This window comes from Oncorhynchus gorbuscha, linkage group LG10, assembly GCF_021184085.1.
Source record: "Oncorhynchus gorbuscha isolate QuinsamMale2020 ecotype Even-year linkage group LG10, OgorEven_v1.0, whole genome shotgun sequence".
In the NCBI taxonomy this organism is placed as follows: Eukaryota; Metazoa; Chordata; class Actinopteri; order Salmoniformes; family Salmonidae; genus Oncorhynchus; species Oncorhynchus gorbuscha.
Window position 1 is genome coordinate 72,625,650 of NC_060182.1, and position 23,531 is coordinate 72,649,180.

General features: G+C 44.7%; 2 protein-coding genes across 3 annotated transcripts in view; one reads left to right on the plus strand and one right to left on the minus strand.

Moving 5' to 3' along the window:
- Positions 1–1,366: 1,366 nt before the first annotated feature.
- The window catches only part of LOC124046513 (ATP-dependent RNA helicase TDRD9-like), a 32,629-nt gene continuing 10,464 nt past the window's right edge, over positions 1,367–23,531 (plus strand). Inside the window, 26 exon segments of the mRNA XM_046366955.1 lie at positions 1,367–1,603; positions 6,849–6,937; positions 7,056–7,123; positions 7,606–7,827; positions 9,020–9,142; positions 9,348–9,428; positions 9,521–9,726; positions 10,017–10,136; positions 10,251–10,335; positions 10,413–10,470; positions 12,516–12,620; positions 12,750–12,825; positions 12,827–12,845; positions 14,125–14,256; positions 18,151–18,316; positions 18,393–18,456; positions 20,533–20,641; positions 20,833–20,886; positions 20,968–21,084; positions 21,613–21,720; positions 21,824–21,906; positions 22,054–22,227; positions 22,804–22,915; positions 23,103–23,148; positions 23,151–23,302; positions 23,432–23,521. Coding sequence (XP_046222911.1) covers positions 1,479–1,603; positions 6,849–6,937; positions 7,056–7,123; positions 7,606–7,827; positions 9,020–9,142; positions 9,348–9,428; positions 9,521–9,726; positions 10,017–10,136; positions 10,251–10,335; positions 10,413–10,470; positions 12,516–12,620; positions 12,750–12,825; positions 12,827–12,845; positions 14,125–14,256; positions 18,151–18,316; positions 18,393–18,456; positions 20,533–20,641; positions 20,833–20,886; positions 20,968–21,084; positions 21,613–21,720; positions 21,824–21,906; positions 22,054–22,227; positions 22,804–22,915; positions 23,103–23,148; positions 23,151–23,302; positions 23,432–23,521 — 2,784 coding nt within the window. The 5' untranslated portion in view covers positions 1,367–1,478.
- LOC124046512 (protein RD3-like) lies at positions 2,142–6,056 on the minus strand. Of its 2 annotated transcripts, none has more exons than XM_046366950.1 (3): positions 5,621–6,056; positions 4,710–5,012; positions 2,142–3,794 (listed from the first exon to the last, which is right to left on the minus strand). In XM_046366950.1, the coding sequence occupies exons 1-3, from the start codon at positions 5,707–5,709 to the stop codon at positions 3,425–3,427; spliced, it is 762 nt and encodes a 253-aa protein (XP_046222906.1). In that variant the 5' UTR covers positions 5,710–6,056; the 3' UTR covers positions 2,142–3,424. The 2 variants fall into 2 exon arrangements, with proteins under 2 accessions (XP_046222906.1, XP_046222910.1); XM_046366954.1 differs by having other exon boundaries at positions 4,710–5,047.

Below are 23,531 nucleotides of genomic sequence, written 5' to 3' on the forward strand. Positions count from 1 at the left end.
CTAAAAGTTGTCCATGATGAGATTTGAACGCACAACCTTTGGGTCGCTAGATGTTTGCATTATACCAACCACTCTTGTTTCTTCTGTTTTATGTAACCATACCAAACATATCATACTAATTTGAGTGTCTCGGATTTATATTTACTGTGTTACGTCTAGTCTGAGACCAGGCTGCAAAAATCTAAAAATGATGGATAGAGGATTTTTCCCCCACATTTTGACAGTGAGGAAATATAACACATTTTCAATGCAACCATTTGCACTTGTTGAAAACCGAATAAGGCCTCGAAAAGTCTAAACGGAATCCTCGGTATGTCCCAACTCTGACATTACCATGTTGAAATTGAAAAGGGATAGGTGTTTAAAGCTGCAATATTTAACTTTTTGTGCTACCCGACCAAATTCACATATAAATGTGAGTTATAGATCTGTCATTTTCATTGAAAGCAAGAAGTGGTAGATATGTTCTATGTGCACTATTTCTATGCTTCCCACGCTTAAGTTTCCCTTTTGCATATTTTACTTTTGATTTTGTACACCCAGCTTTAAACAGTTGTAAATACAATATTTGTGGTTTTTGAAAATACATTTCACAGTGGATTAGATGATATAGTGATTCTCTACACTATTGCTAGTTTTGTCACAAACAAAAATTAGACAAACTATTTGAATTTTAGTAAAGTGGAAATGGCAGAGCGATTTCTGCATACTGCACCTTTTAAGGTTAGGGACATCCCATGGATAACCTCCCTTGTCATCCCTACAGCCAATGATCTGTCGGACTCACTAAACACAAATGCTTAGTTTGTAAATTATGTCTTGAGTGTTGGCGTGTGCCCCTGGCTATCCGTACATTTTAAAAACAATAACATTGTGTCATCTGGTTTTCTTAATATAAGGAATTTAAAATGATTCATACTTTTAGGGTACTTTTGATACTTAAGTATATTTAAAACCAAATACTTTTACTCATGTTATATTTTACTCTGTGACTTTCACTTGAGTCATTTTCTGTTAAGGTATCTTTACTTTTACTCAAGTATGACAATTGTGTACTTTTTCCACCAATGCGGCTCCCGAGGCTAAATCAGGGCTAAATTAGTTTTGACAACCCCTGCAGAAGATGGATGTTTGATCCAGACCAACCCAGACTTCTCGACTCCTTTGCAAGGGATCCAGACAAACCCAGACTCCTTAACGGTGTTTCCACAGCAGAGTCAAAATGGGCTATATCGTAAAAAAAATATGAAAACCAAAAGTCGTTTTTTGGTCTTTATTTAAGTTTAGGGATAGGCATACGGATAGCAGTGTGGTTAAGGTTAGGTTTAAAATAACATTTTAATAAGCGGGGTTTATGACTGTTGGAACCCCTTAGCAGGTGTACTGTCACGTGACTTTGAACTAATTTAGAATTCTGCAGCATCACCATTGAACACAGACCAATCGAAGCGGTCGCTGGAGTCCACAAAATATTAAACATGAACAAAGCAATAACTGCAGAACAGATAACAGAATGGTTTACATTGGGCACCCAATTAGCTAACATTAGAATCACAGATGAACCTCCAAAAAAAGTAAATTCGGAGGAGTCATCAAGACAGAGGTAAGTAAAACTGGCTAGCTAGATAATGTAGAATTGTACATGTTCCCTCGCACAGTAGCTAATTTACCAGACTGGAACTTTATACTTTTGTGTTAGCTAGCTAGCTTTTGTGTTAGCTTGCCTGACAATCAGACTGGTACCTCTGCTCTGGTTCAGTCTGAGATTAATGCTATAATTTACAAATGTTTGGAAATGTCTTCTCATAAGAGACTGTTGAATAACATTTTTTTACGTACTTTACCAGTTGTCGGTGCAGTTTGTCCTTTTGCAGGTAGAAAGGTGAGACGATATATCCAGAGACAAGTAAATTTACATCAACTTTTCAAAACGTTTATAGTGTGTTGATCTCTCACCTGAAGCATGAGCAGAACCATGTAAACACTTGCACCAGCTCGTTAAGTATTCATACGTTTGTATATTTTCATATTGTGCACATGCTTCGGGTGATATAAATCTGAACGCACAGAGCTCTGAAAAGTGGACGTAATTATACTTTCCTGTGGATATATTGTCTGCAAAATGACCAGCCTCACGGACAACCGGTAAAGTATTATTTTATTCAGCATTCTTGCTTGTAGAGGTAATATGAGAGAACTTTCCTGACCCAAACGATCATTTCTCACTGATGTAGAATTCTACGTGATTCAACGTTGGATCTTCAGGCTACATAGCTACCTACATAATTTAAGAAGTACTGTTTTAACTAACAAAAATAAAATGTTATAATTTACTAACACAGGAAACTATACTGAACAAAAATATAAACGCAATTTCAAAGATTTTACTGAGTAACAGTTCATGTAAGGAAATCAGTCAATTTAAATAAAATCATTAGGCTCTATCTAATCTATGGATTTCACATGACTGGGAACGGGTGCAGCCATAGGTGTGCCTGGTAGGGTATAGGCCCACTCACTTGGCAGCCAGGCCCAGCCAATCAGAATGAGTTTTTCCCCACAAAGGGCTTTATTACAGACAAATACTCCCCCCACAAGTGAAGCAGCCTGATATGGAGGTCCTGGGCTGTGCATGGTTACACGTGGTCTGCTGTTTTGAGGCCTGTTGGATATACTGCCAAATTCTCTACATTGATATTGGAGGCAGCTTATGGTAGAGAAATTAACAATAAATTAACTGTCAACAGCTCTGGTGGAAATATTGCAGTCAGCATGCCAATTTGCACGCCCCCTCTAAACTTCAGATATCTGTGGTGTTGTGACAAGACTGCACGTTTTAAAGTGATGTTTTATTGTCCCCAACACAAGGGGCACCTGTGTAATGATCATGCTGTTTAATCAGTTTCTTGATAAGCCACAACTGTCAGGTGGATGGATTATTGTTATGACAGAATAAGCCTTCACAAAACACAGCCCTTATTTGAAGTGTTTCTAAAATCCCCTATGGGAAAAATGAATGGTGGAAAAAAATAGGAACATTTCCTTGTTTGACTGGTATGTTTTATGGGCATTATGACTCATGGTACTCTGTAGCCAGATGCCAAAATGTCTAAGCACGGGTTGACTTGTCAGTGTAAATGAAGTAGGCTCACTAGTAGACTAGCCTATTGTAGTAGCTAGTATTGAGATGCACCACTAGTTCAGGTAGATAGCAGTATACATTGTTGCATGTCTGAATCTGTCTGCAAGTGTTTTTCCTGTGCAAGATCGTGTTGCAGTTCATACATTCAAATGAATAAATCTAACATTTTATGCACATTTTGGGGGGGTGGGGTGGATTTACAACTCTTTCAGGCATGACATAACAAGGATAGAAGGTAAGCATGGTCATGAGTTGGGGACTACTTTACCACCCTGTCTCCTCTCACAGCATGGTGCTGTAGGCCTCTGGGGAGTTGTGTGGCACTGGGTGATGGTAGTAGTAGGGAAGGTCCCAGTCCCTATGGGCAGTGAAAGGACTAGAGCCTCTCATAGTACGGTCCACATATCCAGAGATGGTTGGGATCTCCTCTCTCAGGGGCTCACTACAGTCCGGCACGGTGGGTGTGACAAAGCCCTGCTTCATTTGGTATCGGTTGGTCCATTCCTCCATTGGCCCAAGCAGTGCTGGCTGTGGCAGATGCTCCTCCTCTTCTTCCCCTTCCTCTTTGTTGAGGAAGTCTCTCAGCACCTGCTTGAAGACGTACACCAGCTCCCAGGGCAGGATGTTGTTGCTGGCCAGCACCTCTCGGAACCTGAGAATGGGATAGATAGAGGGATATAGTGGGTTAATAAACTCTTTAACCCAAACTGTATGATTCACAATAATGAGGCCATTTGGGAGAAGCTGTTTTGGGTTTCAATTATCCGTTAGACCTAGTTGACAAATTATGCTGATAATGATGTAGGCTATTTCAAAGTATCATGCATTGTGTGAGGTGACAAGGCTGAGGGCATATTTATGAGCTCACTCCAATCTAGTTGTCAGGAGGACATTTTGCAAAGAGGTAAAATGCTTGCAAGTGAGTTTCTACACCGAATATCCCTTGAATAATTGGGCGATCTTGTTACTGTTGTAATGTGCTTATGCAAACCTAGTCACACCTCAGGATTGAATGGAGAGTTCTTGGGGGGGGGGTCAAGTGTTTTTCACTTCCGTCAGTGGGCTTTGAACAATTTCTTTGACAGCCGTGAAGATCAACCATGTGGATGTGGTTATGCACATCTAGTTAATGTACATTAATTTTTGCAAGACCCATGGTGGATTTAAAGGTTATTTCAAGTATGATTACAAGGGTCATGATTTCTCATTTAGCCCTCCAAAAGACCAAATCTGTGTTCATACAGATGTCACAATCACTGTAAAACATTGTGGGATGTTTTTATTTTAATAGGGATATGATATTGCTGATGCAGAGTGCTTTCCCTGGGGTTGTTTTCGCTGTGCCTAGCCACATAGGATCCACTTCACTGTTGCATATTCACACCCCATGTTCCCTACTTCTGTGACGACAACACAGTGGCTTCCCTGGCAGATTGCTCTGCCCCGCTCTCCTTGAGACTCGTCTCCTTCGCCTATTGTCACCCTGGTGTGGTGGCAGTGGCTATTTCGGACACAGTGTGCTTATTTGAAAAGGGTACTACTGTATGAAAATGGGTGTACAATGTACCTGGAGAGCACCGTGGCGGTCTGTATGGGCTGGATCTGGGCACACAAACGCTCCAACTGGTGACGCTCCGATGCGGGGATCAACGTACGTAACCTTGGGTAGCTCTGAAGCCAGTGGGGGTATCCCACGGTGTTGTGGGCCAACCTGTGTTCCCGCTCCACCTCCCGTGCCAGGCGCTCCCTCTCCTCCACGTGCCACAGCAGCTCCCTGATCAATGTGCAGCTGGGTAATACCCCTGTGGACTTAGCAGACGTCCCCTCATCTTGAGCCTGTTCTCCTTCAGCACGCAACCATTTCATCCAGCTGAATAGGGGCATGGCGGAGGAATACTGTGGTTACTGCAGTGAGAAAATAAAGTATTGTACATCCTGAATCAAAAGTATTGACACTGATGTCCTGTTCTCCTGAAGTCTGTTTTAACAGAACTGTTGAAAGAATTGCAATTGTATTGATTTGATCTGCACTCGTTGAAGACTTGACATGTTGGAAAGTGAGAAATGGATCACCTCCATACAAGCTGACCTCTGTCTTCATCAGTGTTCTGATATCATTCAGTGGCATTCTCTCTGTTGAGGAGGATGCCCAGGTGTGGGTGTGTACTGAACTCCTCAGACTGTTGGTTCCCTCTGTACCTCACACCTTGGCTACACTCAGATTAGGCAGCCTGGGGTAACGGGTACTCTACTGCTATATCAATGTCTCAAAGCATAAGAAAAGTCATTTGTTTTATTAAACCTGACTGTCCTAGAAAATGTCTAAAAATAATGGGCCAAATAATTTGTGGCTATTGTCTAGATGAGTGACATTTTATTGTTGGAACTTTCTGACCATAAATGGCAAATAGCCTATATACTGTGAAATGTAATTTACAAAAAAATAAACCTAAAATACACATGGTTGTTGGTACTTACTCTTGAATGCTGCAGTGAGGATGCTTGAGGGAGAGCCAGTCGTAGGCAGAGATCAACACAGAGTAGCATCTCCAGGACTCTGTATCCATGGGTCTGTCAGTGAAGTCTCCATTCTCTGGTTATTACTGGATTTGTAGTCCTGATCGAGAGTGGCTCATACGCTGTCTGCACTCCTGCTGTCTGTAAGAAATTGTCCTAACTGTACTGCGTAATCTTCACTCGTCCCTGATCTCCTGTCCTGTGGACTGTGTCCAGCGGAGTTACTCAGGGTTTTCCTCTGACTCAATGCGGTCTCCTTTCCTTTTGTGCTGCTTTGTTGTAAGGTCAGCTGCTTTGTTAGATGCTGAAGAGTGTGTGCATGTCAACCCTTGTGCATTTTTAGATGTGTGTGTGAGCTGCTCCCAGCTCTGACAGTGTGTCTGCCTGCTGTGTAGATAAAGTCCTCCTCTCGCCCGGAGAGAAGCTGAGATGACTGGGACTGCTCTCTCTGCAACACTGCCCCAGGCCTGACTGGCCCAGCCACGGAATGAGAGGAGTGGGGGAGATGACAGGGAGGACGAGTAAGAGAGGAATGTTAGAAACTCAGAGAAAAAAGGGAAATAATTTTTGGTGGAAGGGAGGGAATTTAGAAAGAAAGTGAGGGAGAGCTATTTGACTTGACAAAGACACACTAGCGTTACTCAACATTATTTACTCAGTGAAAAAGCCACATTATCACTACTAGGCTGCAGCTGCCTAATATGAGTGCAACGGGGGAGCTTTGTTTCACCTAGTTTTGATTACACTTCTTTTTCTAAGATTGTAGTGGTGTATCTAGAACCTAAAAGGCTTCTTCCGCTGTCCTTGAAGAACCCTTTTTTTGTTTCCAAGTAGAAAAGAGCCCTTTTGGGTTCCATATAGAACCCTTTCTACAGAGGGTTGTACCTGGAACCAAAAAGGGTTGTACCTAGAATTAAAAAGGGTTATTGTATGGGGAAAGCTGAAGAACCCTTTTGGAATCCTTTTTTGTAAGAGTGTACATTGACTTACAGAACTGCATTGTCTCTCCTTGATGCTTAAATTCTGATAAGTTTGGTTTTCTAAAAGGATTGTGTGGCTGGACTGAAACACCATACAGTCATTTTCTCTTGTTTGGCCAGACCAAAGAGTCATGGAATTGACATTTGTTGACAGTGACATTTCAGTGCACAATCTTTTGATTTACCTGAGAATCTGTGTTTCTCTCTAGCCCTGCAAAAGCTCCCCAACAGCAGGTCAGCCCAAAGAGTGAACATGGGGGAATGAGGAACAAGACAGGAAAGCCTGACTTTTCTGCGAGTGAGTTATACATTGATATACATTTCTAATTAATTTGGCTTTCAATTGGATTTCTTTTTTTCCCCGACAATTAAGAAAGTCAATGAGCAAACCTTTTTGTGTTTCTCTCCAACTCTAGGTGCGCCTCCACCCCCACTGGCCAGTTATGACTACCCCAGCTTGCCCATCACAAAGAATAGACAGGAGGTAAAATACTTTAGTAGCCACACACGCTTTAGGTACTTCTGCCATTTCAGACCTTTTCAGGTCATAGACTTGAACAGAGATGGTCATTGGCAACAGTTCCTCAGGTCGTAACTCCATTCAAGGTTTTACTGTGCTTCAGATGAACACTGATTCTATCTGATGGAGCCATAGGCGCAACAAGAGCAGGGACCCTAACTCACTGTGACTGTCATCACATGCTTTCAAGTAACAGTCTGATGGATTAGGGCCATTATTGAAAATATCTGTGTTTCAGACTTTCATTTCCTACTCGGATTCACATTTATTGTCCAGCAAGAGCAGAATCTGAATGTTTTGGATGTTTTTGTGGCTGAACATAAACAACAGATTAGAATACTTTATTATAAACTGCAATTTAGGTTGCTGAATCATATTTTGATTTTCAGCTTTAAAATGGCAAATCTAATGTTCTTTACTCCTCTGTTGTGTTTGTGTATTTCTAGCTCATCTCTCTGATCGAGAACAACTCTGTGGTGATCATTCGTGGAGCCACAGGCAGTGGGAAGACTACCCAGCTGCCTCAGTTCATCCTGGACTACTACAGCGAGAAGAATGCCCCCTGTAACCTCGTGGTTACCCAGCCTCGCAAAATAGGCGCCAGCAGCATTGCCCGATGGGTTGCCAGAGAGCGCAAGTGCACCCTGGGTAGTCTGGTGGGATACCAGGTTAGCGAAGAATTCACACCACACTCACTCATACCTTGTTAATTATACAATTTTGATATCTATACCCCAAAACACACATGACCATGCACACCATACACATCCCTTGGTGGAAAGAAGAGAAAGATGCAAGAAACAAGAATTCAGAGTTCAGGTTGCATAACAAGGGGCAGTGGACTGAGTTTAGCACCTCTAGCGATACTATTATCTCTCGATGAAGCGCTGTACAAAAAGCCCACTTGACGTTTCTCTCACAGAGAGAGGAGTGGAAGGAGTGGGGTGGACAGGATTCCATGCTGGACTGTTTCCAGGCTGTCTGGTTGCATTGTGTCCAGCTCTGAAACAAGAGACAGTCTAATTATAACTCCCTGCTCCTCGCCTCTCTCTGCTCTGCTGTGGACTGCAGCAGGGGTGATGTCACTGCTAGCAAGACAGTGATTGAGGAGTGATACAGTGATGGGCTGACCTGATGAACACCTAAGGGCTTGAAAGCTTGTCAGAATAAATATAGATGGGAAGTCACAGTATAGTGGAGAGTGTGAACTAATGAAAGATGAAGGGGAGACGCTAGAATATAATGGTAGCCTAGTCCTCATACTCTGCACCTTGTGGGAGCTATACCATTCATTTACCACCATATAATGATTATTATTCAATTGATAGGTTCCTACCAGTGTAATGGTTCCAGTGGAGAGCTGGAGAAACTGATGGGTTCCAGGCCTTGAGGATGTATGGAGAGTTTCCACTTTCACAGTGACCTTCCCCTGTCAGTACTAACAAGGAGGGCTGCTTTTATCCAGTTCTCTTAGCTTTGGCTCTGTCTGTCCTAGGGGGATTGTAGTGGATATTTACTGTGCCTTCTCTCTCGATCTTTAGTTTCTCTGAGAGTTTTATGAAAGTCAAGCCGGAAGGGAATTTGTACTTAGAGTAGAGTAGCAGAACATGAGGGCATCTTCCCTGGGGGGGGGGGGGGGGGCGTGGTTGTTAGGACAGGTCATTTGTCTGATAGAGTCACGTTGTGTGGTGAGACAGTGCTCTGGGTAATGATTGTTTGATGTCACAGATGGAAGCGACAGTAGATGTAGCATCCTCACGTCTGCCTTTAGGCTTCACCTTTCCTCTTGACCTACACGGATGCGTTTATGTGCTTGTGTGTGAATGTACACTTGCCACTTAGCCATTATGTTTGTTTCAGGTGGGCCTAGAGAAGATGGCCACTGAACACACCAGACTCATCTACATGACCACTGGGGTGCTGCTGCAGAAACTGGTCGGTGCCAAGAGCCTGACTGAGGACTCCCACATCTTCATAGATGAGGTAACCAAGACTCACTTTCCTGTTAAGACAGACTGGTAGTCATTTCAAAGTCGTCTACAGATGACTTGACCGCTAATAATGTTGTCCTTTCTGGTGTTCAGTGTATTTTAGTACCCAGTAACATCAAACTAGCTGATGGTGAGTAATATCTTGCCTTGGCAGTGGATGAGCCAGTAGGTAAGCAGGGTGGTTCTGTGTATTTCAGGTCCATGAGCGGACGGAGGAGTTGGACTTTCTCCTGTTGGTTGTGAGGAAGCTCCTCCATTCCAACTCTCGTTACATCAAGGTGAGCCCACGCTTCTCAGCACTCACCACCATGTGATCCTAAACCGTACTGACTAAACAGACACACAACGCCTCCCTTCCCTCTTTATGCAGGTCATCCTCATGTCAGCCACCATCAACTGCAGGGAGTTTGCAGAGTACTTTGGCACGCCTATCCGCAGCCAGATGAACCCAGCCTATGTGTTTGAGGTGGAGGGGGCTCCCTACGCCATTGACGAGTTCTACCTGGATGACCTCTGCAGCCTGATTCCTCACAGGGTGGGCGGGGAAGCATCAAGCCTCGTCTGTGGATGTAGCTGGTACTCACAGTTTAGACTAACCTAACACTGTCTGTGTATTATCTATCAGGTGGATACCCACCATCTAGATGAACCTTACATCACTGTGGAGATGTACAATGTGGCTGTCAGCCTTATCCAGAGTTTTGATGAGCTGGAGGCCAAAGATCAGAGTTTAGGGTTCAAGCAGCAGTACTCTTCATCTTAGCTTGCCTGATAAATTAAGAATTTGTTCACTATTTATTAGTTACTGTTGATTTTAGATGTCCTATAGTTGTCCAATAATTATCCCATTGTGTGTATCTCAACAGCAGCACTAAGCGGGAGGGACGCCTGTCTCTGCCAGACCGGGGCAATGTGCTGGTGTTCCTTCCTGGTCTGGGTGAGATCCACTACATGCAAGAGGCCTTGTCGAAGCTGGTGCGCAAGAGGTGGGTGTTGTGTGTCTGATGTTCATTGGTTACGTCTCTGGGGCATGACTATGGTAGGTTGTGTGTCCGGTACTTAGTAGAAACTTGATGGTGCTGTTATGGTGTATCTTTCAGACTGCATGTGTACCCTCTCCACTCCTCTGTCACTCTGGAGGAGCAAAATGGGGTGTTTCTGGTGCCTGTCCCAGGGTACAGGAAGGTAACTATCACACCACTCTACTGAATAGGACTTCTAGAATGTAGCTCTGTTTTTTAATGTTCTGTCTGTCCCCACAGATCATCCTCTCCACCAACATTGCAGAGAGCTCTGTTACAGTCCCAGATGTCAAATATGGTGGGTGTTTTCTTTTTCATAATGTTTATATATAAACTCAGCAAAAAAAAAAGAAACGTCCTCTCACTGTCAACTGCGTTTATTTTCAGCGAACTTAACATGTTATGTTCATACAAATATTTACACAAGATTCAACAACTGAGACATAAACTGAACAAGTTCCATAGACATGTGACTAACAGAAATAGAATAATGTGTCCCTGACAAAGGGGGAGTCAAAAGTAAGTCAGTATCTGGTGTTGCCACCAGCTGCATTAAGTACTGTAGTGCATCTCCTCCTCATGGACTGCACCAGCTTTGCTAGTTCTTGCTGTGAGATGTTACCCCACTCTTCAACCAAGGCACCTGCAAGTTCCCGGACATTTCTGGGGGGGAATGGCTCAAGCCCTCACCCTCCAATCCAACAGGTCCCAGACATGCTCAATGGGATTGAGATCCGGGCTCTTCGCTGGCCATGGCAGAACACTGACATTCCTGTCTTGCAGGAAATCACACACAGAACGAGTAGTATGGCTGGTGGCATTGTCATGCTGGAGGGTCACGTCAGGATGAGCCTGCAGGAAGGGTACCACATGAGGGAGGAGGATGTCTTCCCTGTAACGCACAGTGTTGAGATTGCCTGCAATGACAATAAGCTCAGTCCGATGATGCTGTGACACACCGCCCCAGACCATGACGGACCCTCCACCTCCAAATCGATCCCGCTCCAGAGTACAGGCCTCGGTGTAACGCTCATTCCTTTGACGATAAACGCGAATCCGACCATCACCCCTGGTGATTATAAAAACGCGACTCGTCAGTGAGGAGCACTTTTTGTCAGTCCTCTCTGGTCCAGTGACGGTGGGTTTGTGCCAATAGGTGACGACGTTGCCGGTGATGTCTTGGCCTTACAACAGGCCTACAAGCCCTCAGTCCAGCCTCTCTCAGCCTATTGCGGTCAGTCTCAGCACTGATGGAGGGAGGGATTGTGCGTTTCTGGTGTAACTTGGGCAGTTGTTGTTGCCATCCTGTACCTGTCCTGCAGTTGTGATGATCGGATGTACCGATCCTGTGCAGGTGTTGTTACACGTGGTCTGCCACAGCGAGGATGATCAGCTGTCCATCCTGTCTCCCTGTAGTGCCGTCTTAGGCATCTCACAGTACGGACATGGCAGTCCTCATGCTTCCTTGCAGCATGCCTAAAGCACGTTCATGCAGATGAGCAGGGACCCTGGGCATCTTTCGTTTTGTTTTTCAGAGTCAGTAGAAAGGCCTCTAGGTGTCCTAAGTTTTCATAACTGTGACCTTAATTGCCTACCGTTTGTTAGATGTTAGTGTCTTAATGACCGTTCCACAGGTGCATGTTCATTAATTGTTTATGGTTCATTGAACAAGCATGGGAAACTGTGTTTAAACCCTTTACAATGAAGATCTGTGAAGTTATTAAGATTTTTACGAATTAGCTTTGAAAGACAGGATCCTGAAAAGGGGACGTTTCTCTTTTTGCTGAATTTATATTATTATTTTTTTTAAAGATTCCCCAATTTCGTGGTATCCAATTGGTAGTTACAGTCCTGTCCCATCGCTGCAACTCACGTACCGATGAAGGTTGAGAGCCGTGCGTGCTTTGAAACAACCCAGCCAAGCCGCACTGCTTCTTGACAACGCCCGCTTAACTCGGAAGCCAGCCGCACTAATGTGTCGGGGGAAACACCGTACACCTGGCTAACGTGTCAGCGTGCATTGCACCCGGCCCGCCACAGGAGTTGCTCGTGCGCAATGGGACAGGAACATCCCTGCCAGCCAAACCCTCCCCTAACCCGGACAGCGCTGGGCCAATTGTGCGCCGCCCCATTGGTTTCCTGGTCGCGGCCAGCTGTGACAGAGCCTGGACTCGAACCAGGTTCTCTGGTGGCACAGCTAGCACTGCTATGCAGTGTCTTAGACCACTGTGCCACTCAGCCACTCAGGGGGGCCTTTTTCATAATGTTTACAGACATCCCTTGCTATATGTACTGCATACTGTATTCACTCCGTGTCTGAATTTGATGTATTCCTGTTGACAGTGATTGATTTCTGTCTGGCTCGTCACATGGTCTGTGACAAAGAGACCAGTTACCAGTCCCTCCGCCTCACCTGGGCCTCCAAGACCAACTGCAACCAGCGCAGAGGTACAGTACTATGCAGTTCCACCTCAGACTGGCCATCAGGGAAGCAATTCCATTTCAAGAGAGCAATTGATATTCCAATTCAATAATAAAATTCCCAATGAGGATTTGTGAATCCTCTCTCCCTCTCAGGCAGGGCTGGGCGAGTGTCTAAGGGCTACTGTTACCGGCTGGTGACCAAGGAGTTCTAGAGCAATGAGATCCCAGACTGTGGTTCCTGAGTTGGTGGTAAGAGTCGTACATTAGGTCAGCCCTGATGGCAAAGAATCAAGCTCATAACTATAATTGATAGTATGATGATTAACAACTGCGAAGTTGCTGGATTAATTTGTTGATTGACTTATGCACCGGATGTGATTACTGAAAAACTAGGCAGGCTACTTGCTATACACCAAGTCACTTGGCTCTGTCATAACCTCACATGGTCTCTCCTATCATTGCTATGCAGACGACACACAATTAATCTTCTCCTTTCCCCCTTCTGATGACCAGGTGGCGACTCGCATCTCTGCATGTCTGGCAGACATATCAGTGTGGATGATGGATCACCACCTCAAGCTGAACTTCGGCAAGACGGAGCTGCTCTTCCTCCCGGGGAAGGACTGCCCGTTCCATGATCTCGCCATCACGGTTGACAACTCCATTGTGTCCTCCTCCCAGAGAGCTAAGAACCTTGGCGTGATCCTGGACAATACCCTGTCGTTCTCAACTAACATCAAGGCGGTGGCCCGTTCCTGTAGGTTCATGCTCTACAACATCCGCAGAGTACGACCCTGCCTCACACAGGAAGCGGCGCAGGTCCTAATCCAGGCACTTGTCATCTCCCGTCTGGATTACTGCAACTCACTGTTGGCTGGGCTCCCTGCCTGTGCCATTAAACCCCTACAACTCATCCAGAACGCCGCAGCCCGTCTAGTGTTCAACCTTCCCAAGTTCTCTCACGTCACCCCGCTCTCTCCACTGGCTTCCAGTTGAAGCTCGCATCCGCTAAAAGACCATGGTGCTTGCCTACAGAGCTGTGAGGGGAACGGCACCTCAGTACCTCCAGGCTCTGATCAGTCCCTACACCCAAATAAGGGCACTGCGTTCATCCACCTCTGGCCTGCTCGCCTCCCTACCACTGAGGAAGTACAGTTCCCGCTCAGCCCAGTCAAAACTGTTCGCTGCTCTGGCTCCCCAATGGTGGAACAAACTCCCTCACGACGCCAGGACAGCGGAGTCAATCACCACCTTCCGGAGACACCTGAAACCCCACCTCTTTAAGGAATACTTAGGATAGGATAAAGTAATCCTTCTCACCCCCTCCCCCCCCTTAAAATATTTAGATGCACTATTGTAAAGTGGCTGTTCCACTGGATGTCATAAGGTGAATGCACCAATTTGTAAGTCGCTCTGGATAAGAGCGTCTGCTAAATGACTTAAATGTAAAATGTAATGTACTCAACTAGACCTATAAAGCTGCTAGTTTATTCTGACAGTAACTAGGATGTTTTTGTACTTTTCCCAGCGTGCCCCCCTGGCCAATGTCATGCTCAAGGTGAAGCTACTGGACATGGGGGACCTCCGCTCCCTCCTCTCCACTGCCCTCTCACCCCCCAACCTCAACGACATCGAGAGGACTGTGTTTCAGCTCAAAGAGGTACCTCACTGTGGACCTGCTAACATCCTTATCCCAAACAGACATTGATGGAATTGGATTCCTGTACTTATGGAGAGATTTAAAAAAACAAAAATATACAACGTGCAACAATTTCTGAGATTTTACTGAGTTACAGTTCATATAAGGAAATCAGTCAATTTAAATACATTCATTAGATCCTAATCTATGGATGTATAATAATAATAACATTTAGACTTTTATCCAAAGCGAATCATGTGTGCATACATTCTAGATATGCATCTGTTGGTCACATCTTTAAAGCTAAGAAGGACGACTGGGAATAGAGATATGCATCTGTTGGTCACATCTTTAAAAAAAGGTAGAGACGTGGATCAGAAAACCAGTCAGTATCTGGCGTGGCCACCATTTGCCTCATGCAGCACGACACATCTTCGCAAAGTTGATCAGGCTGTAGATTGTGGCCTGTGGAATGTTCTCACTCCACTTCAATGGCTGTGCGAAGTTACTGGATATTGGCAGGAACTGGAACATGCTGCCGTACACATCGATCATTGAGCATCCCACAAATGTATGCAGGCCATGGAAAAACTGGAACATTTTCAGCTTCCAGGAATTGTGTACATATATGGGACCGTTTCATGCTGAAACATGAGGTGATGGCGGCGGATGAATGACTCGGCAATGGGCCTCAGGATCTTGTCACGGTGTCTCTGCATTCAAATTGCCAGTGATAAATGCTATTTTGTTGTCTGTGGCTTACCGTAATGGTGCCCCATGGTGGTAAGCTACACCACCACCATGGGGCACTCTGTTCACAACGTTGACTGCAGTCAACTGCTTGCCCACACAAAGCAATACACGTTGTCTGCCATCTGCTCGGTATAGTTGAAACCGGGATTCATCCATGAAGAGCACACTTCTCCAGTGTGCCATTGGCCATCGACGGTGAGCATTTTCCCACTGAAGTCAGTTACAACACCGAACTGCAGTCAGGTCAAGACCCTGGTGAGGACAACAAGCACGCAGATTAGCTTCCCTGAGACTATTTCTGACAGTTTGTGCAGAAATTCTTCGGGTTGTGCAAACCCACAGTTTCATCAGCTGTCCAGGTGGCTGGTCTCAAGACGATCCTACAGGTGGAGGTCCTGGGCTAGCGTGATTACACATGGTCTGTGTTTGTGAAGCCGGTTGGACGTACTGCCAAATTCTCTAAAATGCCAATTGCACGCCCCCTCAACTTGAGACATCTGTTGCATTGTGTTGTGTAACTGCACATTTTAGTGGCCTTTTGTCCCCAGCACAAGGTGCACCTGTGTAATGACCATTCTGTTTGATCAGATTCTTGATATGCCACACCTGTCAGATGGATCATCTTGGAAAAGGAGAAATACTCACACAGGGATGTAAACAAATTTGAGAACATAGGACCAACACTTTGCATGTTGTGTTTTTATATTTTTGTTCAGTATAGATACAGCGGTGCTGAAAGCCCAGTTCTATCACTGTGTTTGTGATGTTGCAATGATTTCCTAACGTTGGTTCTGCTGTATCAGGACCTCTGCGTCAGCTAGCATTAGCTCTGTCAGTGGTGTTTGAGTGTGGTTGTCAGGTGTGATTTTGGGGGGGGTGCGTGCGTGCTGTGGATGGGCTCTTCAAATAAAATATTTGTCACATGCTTCCTAAACAACAGGTGTAGACGAACAGTGAAATGCTTATTTATGGGCCCTTTCCAACAAATAATAGAAAAATATTAACTCAAGGAAGAAATACAAAATGAGCAATGATAACTTTGCTATATACATGGGGTACCAGTACTGAATTGATGTGCAGGGGTATGAGGTAATTGAGGTAGATATGTACATATAGGTAGGGATAAAGTAACTAGGCTACAGGTAGATAATAAATGGTAGCAGCAGTGAATGTGATGAGTCAAAGAGTTGACACAAAAAGGTTCATGCAGAAAGCCACCCGGACTAACTATTTTAACTAACTACAGTGCTTTTGGACCCCTAGACTTTTTCTACATTTTGGTACATTACAGCCTTATTCTAAAATGGATCAAATAAAAACATATCCTCAGTAATCTACACACAATACCCTATAATGACAAAGTGGAAACGGCTTAACTTTTTTTTGCTAATTTATTGAAAATAAAAATCCATTGATCATCCTTGATGTTTCTACAACTTGATTTGAGTCCCCATGTGGTAAATTCAGGGTCCCACAGTTGACAATGCATGCCAGAGAAAAAACCAAGCCATGAGGTCGAAGGAATTGTCTGTAGAGCTCAGAGAAAGGATTGTGTCGCAGTGCTAGTGCCACCAGAGATCCTGGTTCGAGTCCGGGCTCTGTCGAGGCCGGGAAACCCAAGGGGCGGCGCACAATTGGCCCAGCGTCATCCAGGTTAGGGGAGGGATTGGCCAGCAGGGATGTCCTTGTCAATTCACGCACTAGCGACTCCTGTGGGGCACCGGGTGCAATGCAGGCTGACATGCTCGCCAGGTGTACAGCGTTTCCTCCGACACATTGGTGCGGCTGGCTTCCGGGTTAAGCGGGCATTGTGTCAAGAAGCAGTGCGGCTTGGCTGGGTTGTGTTTCGGAGCACACACATTTCTCTACCTTCGCCTCTCCCGAGTCCGTACGGGACTTGTAGCGATGGGACAAGACCGTAAACTACCAATTGGATACCACGGAAAATGGGTAAAATAAAAACAAGACTCGAGGCTGTAATCGCTGCCGAAAGAGCTCCAACAAAGTACTGAGTAAATGGTCTGAATGCTTATGTAAATGATATATATATATTTTTTACAAATTTGCAAACATTTCTAAAAACCTTTTTTTTGTCATTATGGTGTATTGTGTGTAGATTGAGGAAAACTAACATTTAATCAATTTTAGAATAAGCCTGTCACACAACATGGAAAAAGACCTGCATACTGAACAAAAATAGGAATGCAACATGTAAAGTGTTGTTCCCATGTTTAATGAGCTAAATGTAAAAGATTCCAGTAATGTTCCGTATAGTATGCACAAAATGCTTATTTTGTTTGCATCCCTGTTGGTGACAATTTCTTCTTTGCCAAGATAAACCATCCACCTGACAAGTGTGGCACAAACATGATTAAACGGCATGATCATTACATGTGCAGTTCTGTCACACAGCACATTGCTACATATGCTTTGAAGGGGCGTGCAATTGACATGCTGACTTTCAGGAATGTCCACCAGAGCTGTTGCCAGAGAATTGAATGTTAATTTCTCTAACATAAGCCGCCTCCGTTGTTTTAGAGATTTTAGCAGTATATCCAACCGGCATCACAACCACAGACCACATGTAAACACGCCAGCCCAGGACCTTTTTGTGGGGATAAACTCATTCTGATTGGCTGGGCCTAGCTCCCCAGTCATGTGAAACCCTAATCGATGGGTTTCACATGACTGGGCAGGGACGCAGCCATTGGGCCTGGGAGGGCAGGGGCGAAGCCATGGGTGGCATATCAAGAAGGCCCACACACTTAGGAGCCAGGTCCACCCCCGCCCAGTCATGTGAAACCCATAGATTCTGGCCTAATGATTTTTTTTTTTCAGTTGACTAATTTACTTATATGAACAGTAACTCAGTAAAATGGTTGAAATGTTGCATGCTGCATTTTTATATTTTTGTCCTCTGTATTTAGCAGTCTTTATGGCTTGGGGATGGAAGCTGTTCAGGGTCCTGTTAGTTCTAGACATGGTGCATTGGTACCGCTTGCCGTGCGGCAGCAGAGGACAGTCTGGTCTCTTTGGCTGGAAGGATTGATGGATAGAGACATTTTGACTGAATCAGTGTGTGTGTAATGTGTGACACTAAGCATTCTTGCAGTCAGTTATCATTGAAGGAAAGAGAATCGTCATGACGTGTTGGTGGTGTAGATGGGCGCACTGTCCCTGGGGAACAATGGGCAGGGCCAGAAGCGTTTTGATGGCGAGCTGACGTTCCTGGGTCGGATGCTGGCTAACCTGCCTGTGGACCTGCACCTGGGGAAGATGATCGTACTCGGACACGTCTTTGGCTGTCTGGAGGAGTGCCTCATCATAGGTCAGTGGGGTTTGGGTTTTTGCTCTGTGTGTTTGGTCAACAACGACGACTCCGTGTGTGTGTGTGTCTCACTCAGCTGCCTCCCTGTCTCTGAAGAGCTTATTTGCCATGCCCTCCCTACAACAGCTGGCAGGCTACAGGTGAGTCAGCACATTAAAATGTATCCATTTTCTCTCATTCAGCAAAAAATATATAATTGCACTTATAAACTGGGTGGTTTGAGCCCTGACAGCCATTGTATATCAGATGTTGATAACCTGTTTTATAACAGCAATAAGGCACCTCAGGTTTGTGATATATGGCCAATATACCATGGCTCAGGACTGTCGTGTTTTGCGTAGGCCAATGTACACAGTCACCAAAAACCATTAGGGAGGGTCAGAAAAGGGTAGGGTACAGTTCTGTTTGCTTGTTTGCATTCAGATGCTTCTTAATAAAACCTATTTTAAACAAGCCATTACACTTTGTTATTACCATGGCATTTCATTTTTGTTTACCCAGGTTATTAAATATCAATTAAGAAATGCCAGGTTGGAGAGAATCTGTAGCATTTTCGTATTGACACAGAATTAACGGAATCAAAATAAAGCTACATGCCTACCTTTTTCTTGTCTGTTGGCTTTTTCTGCATATAAATAAATAAAATGCATATCCTCTTTCGACGTACAAAACCATTAAAACGAAGGCCGCTTTTCCCGAAATATTTGCATGAAGTCACAATCCACGCTGCTGCAGTCATTCAACGACATTGACACATGTTATTCAAAGAGAGGATGCCATAATGAGAAATAATGTACTGTAGCAAAAGCTACTGAAAATAGTCCTTTTACAAGAGATGGAGTCCATACAGGTTACTTTAGGAAACTTGGTGAATGGACATAATAGGACTATAGAGAGGATCAGCAAACTCACCCACCCTTGTAAAAGCACCTGTCAAATCAAAGCCACCAGAATATGTCAGACACAAGCAAATATATATATTTACCTTAAAATGTATTAAAAAACCTAGGCCTACCTTAGGCTATAAGGAACTGAAAATGGAAATATTAAAGGGACAGCTATGCTATAGTATGAATATGAAAACAAATACACACACCGCATGTCCATAGCCTATTTATCAGCAATGCTGATTGTCGAGTTGAAAAAGATTTTTCAAAAACTGAGGAACTATTATAATTTGACTTACTGTGTGAGGTGAAGAAAAATGACAGAAGCTCAGCTGGGCACTTTCATACATTTACGAAAAGCAGGCCAGGTACCTATTCATGCTCAAGCGTGCGCCATGAACAGGACAGGGAAACCAGACACATGCTCACATGGAGCGTGTAAATGATGGGATGAAATAAACTAGGTTGTGAACTCTACAAACAGCATTTCCACTCCGAGAATGGTAAACTACTAAGTAATGCATGCATTAACAGAAATGAATGTAACCAAATGACAGGGTTTAACGGTAAATTGCCTGTTTTACATATGGTAGGCTACCACATGGGCATTTGTAAAAGTGCATTGTAGGCAGATGCTATATATCCTAGGCTGCTATTCTAATTTGCAGGGGTAGGAGGGCATAATTCATTTCTTTGTCTCGCCTATGGTGGCATATCGTCCAGGACTGGGCCTGATCAGCGTTGATTAGTCTATAAATAAAGAGAAGATTCCAGATAAATTTATACCATGCCAGGTTGGAGAGGATTGGGACATTGTCCATTTGATACATCATTAGCGTGTTAGGCTATAGGCCTTAGAGCCAGAACAACCTTTTATTCATGAAAAGTCAGACACATCCAACTTTTTTTATTTTTTTAAATACCAATTTATTTATTTTACTTACAAGCAATGAAAACGTTCGTTCGTATAAAAAAGTTTACACATCAAATTTTTGTTATATTTTATTTTTACTGAAGTGCCATAGCCTATAGCTCTCTACACCCCCACACATCTAGCCGGATTAGCTGCTCCAGCATCGAAGGACAGTTGGAAAGACGAGGAATAGACTAATATAGCAAAACAATTGCTTATCATTATTTAACACTCCCACTATTAGGTCAAGTTTACATGAAAATACAGTTAGTAAAAATAATGAATGTAGTCCTATTTAAGTTTTGAACGTTATTTTATTTTTATGAGTCTTCATCCGTAAGTCGGTTATTAAATTACCATCACAGTGCTAGCTATAACACTAGTCCCTGTCTTCTCTTAAATGTTTGAATATTTAGGAGCAAGCTGTCCTTTGCACACGATGTGCCGAGTGATTCCATTGCTTTTGTCAACGCATTCAAGGCTTGGCACACGTCCAGAAACAAGGGAGAGTTGAGGCACCCAAAAGTGAGAGCATTTAGATTATGTTACATAAATTAACTTCCAACATGGATCATGCATAGAAGCGTATGTAATAAAGGAGGTGCCTAAAGACATCAGACAAGGTGTGTGTGTGTGTGTGTGTGTGTGTGTGTGTGTGTGTGTGTGTGTGTGTGTGTGTGTGTGTGTGTGTGTGTGTGTGTGTGTGTTCCTCCCAGGATGAGCTGGAGTGGGGCAAGGAGAACTGCATCCAGATCAAGAGGATCAGAGGGGTATAGAGACGAGCATCTCACGAAACACACACCAGTTGTCCCTAATTTCTGACCACCTGACCCCGACTCTGTGACCCCCAGGTGGCCGAGCTCTATGAGGACCTGAAGAAGAGGACGTCCCAGTTCAACATGCATGTGATTGAGAACCCATTGCCCATGGACTACTCCAGCCTCCACAAGCAGAGATTCATCTTGCAGGTGAGACCGAGGCACATGCAAGCATTCTGGAGCTCTACACCTTACTTCCAACTTATCTCTATTCAATTGAGGGAAGGATTAATTGAATAGAGTAAGCCTTCATTGAAATACATCACACGATTGGTGAGAAGAGAGCAGATTGACTGCACAGGTATGCCCATGGATTAATTAGAAAGTGTGGTAAAATTGCATTCAGCAGTGCTTATTGGCCATAGGGTAATAGGTTACTGACATTCTGCATGTGGCTAATTAACAGTAAAGGAGGAAAAGCGACATGAGAACATTGTAAACATCAGATGTAAATTCTTGCTGTGCCCATAGAGGAAGCAATGCCAATTATATTGTGCTTACTGAATGAAATGGGTGAGCTCTCCATTCAGACCAGCCTTACTGATTTTGATCCTGCGTTATCAACTACTTTATCATTATTGTTATGACACTAATTTCACCTTGTGTACCTAGCCCTTCTACACAGACTATCACTCTGGCCTTGTCTATTTGATAGAATCTCATCTCTCTTTTTCTCAGGTGGTTATCGCTGGTGCCAACTACCCCAACTACTTTGCCCAAGGGGAAATGGATGAAGAGCTGGCCTCCAAAGACCTGTCCGGCCATGATCCCAAAACAACAGTGCTTGTATGATGCCTTTACCCCCGATTCATCAGATTCCTATACATGAACTGTGTTGTATCTTGTGAATGCTAGCCCACTGACCGGCTCTTTGACTGTTTGGTCTCAGGTGAGGAACCTGCCCCCCAAGCAGCTGCAGTCCCTGTTCCGCCAGTGTGGCCAGGTCAAGTCCATAGCCTTTGATGGATCCCGGTAACAAACTAATAGATGAAACCTTGACTATATGTACCATAACTCGTCATGTTTCATAGATAAATACTTCTTAGATGTTTTGACCTAAATGGTCTAACAGCATACCCATAGTTCATTGGTAAGATGAACATTTGTTTGTTCGTTCAGGGGGCACGTGGAGTTCTACCGGATGACTACCCGGGGGTCGGGGGTGCTCCCTGAGGTGTCACTGGCCCTCCTCCTGGCCCACCAGAGGCATCCTCTGGACCTGTTTGTGCACCCCAGTGACGAAGTGGAGTCCCACGCTGGGAGCAGGACCGTCTGCCACATGAGATACGCTCGGTAGAAAGCCTATACATCCTTCTCACGCTAATAATACACTGCTAGGAGCTGTAGTTTTAACCCTTTCATATGCTACAAAATACAGTTTTCTGCATGGGTGAAGCATCTTACCCCAACTTCTCAAGATAAATGTGTTTTGCGGTCAGTTGATGTCTAGGTAATGCCAGCTCTGGCTCAGGGCCAGGTACCTCTTCAGGGGGGAGGAGGTGTCCTGTCAGTGGCTGTTTGGGGGAAGTGGGCCCTGCAGCCACCCACAGGCTGCACCCCTCCACACTGGGCCTTGATGTAACCTGACGTGCTGGCACTATGGTTAACACTCCACAGCCATCACACAGCCTCTTAGAGGGGAGATTTAGGCCGAGCTAGACCGCGCCCCCCCCCCCCTTCTCCTCCATACACACATTTAGAGACTGGGCTGTCATGAGAGTGAGTTACAGTTGGGTCAGTCTCATAGATTATCTGTGTCACTGATGCAGCTCAGTGACTGACTGTTACACTTGAACTGTGTTCCCCCTTGGAGGGATCCTCCAGGTTTCTTTTTTCATCACTCATTCTATCCAGTTCTGTGGTTTGCAGGGTGAATGTGGACTTCCAGGACAACTCGGTCTACCCAGTGGGGGTGCTGAGCAGTACCATCGACCCAGACAAGCTGCCTTCCAACCCCGTCTTCGTGGTCAACATTACAGAAGTTAGTAATCAGGCTGAAACTCCTTTTTCAGTCACATTTCTTTGAGTTATTTGTGTAAATGAGTAATGTGGTGAAGATTATATCTAGAGTAACTGAGTTTAGGTGATCACATACCCTCCATGTTCGTTATGTACAGTCTACAGTGGAGGTGGTAACCGAGCATGCCCCCTTCATCTTGGCTCCCTAGGTGGTGGAGGTGGGCCACTTCTGGGGCTTCCAGGCTGGCGAGGCTAGCATCTGACAGCTGAGATTAATTCTCGTGAGCTGTGTCCAGTTCCTGTCTCCCTCTACCCCAACCTGCTGTGCCTGGCACCTTTCTCTGAGGGCGACGAGCAGGGCCTCTACTACCGTGCCAAGATCCTGCACGTCCGCGGCAGCTCTGTGGAGGTACAATCACATGCTCTCCAAGCTTACTGGCACACACAATGACTCCCTTTCATACACTTAAATACAGGTTAATTATAGTTGCTGTTATAGTGGATGAACCATGTAAAGTATGTGTTTTGAATGTCCCAGGTGTTCTTTTTGGACTACGGAAACACCACCCTGGTGTCATGCAGCTGTCTGAGGGAGCTACCTGCTGATATCATGGCCCACCCATTGCAGGTACAGCTAC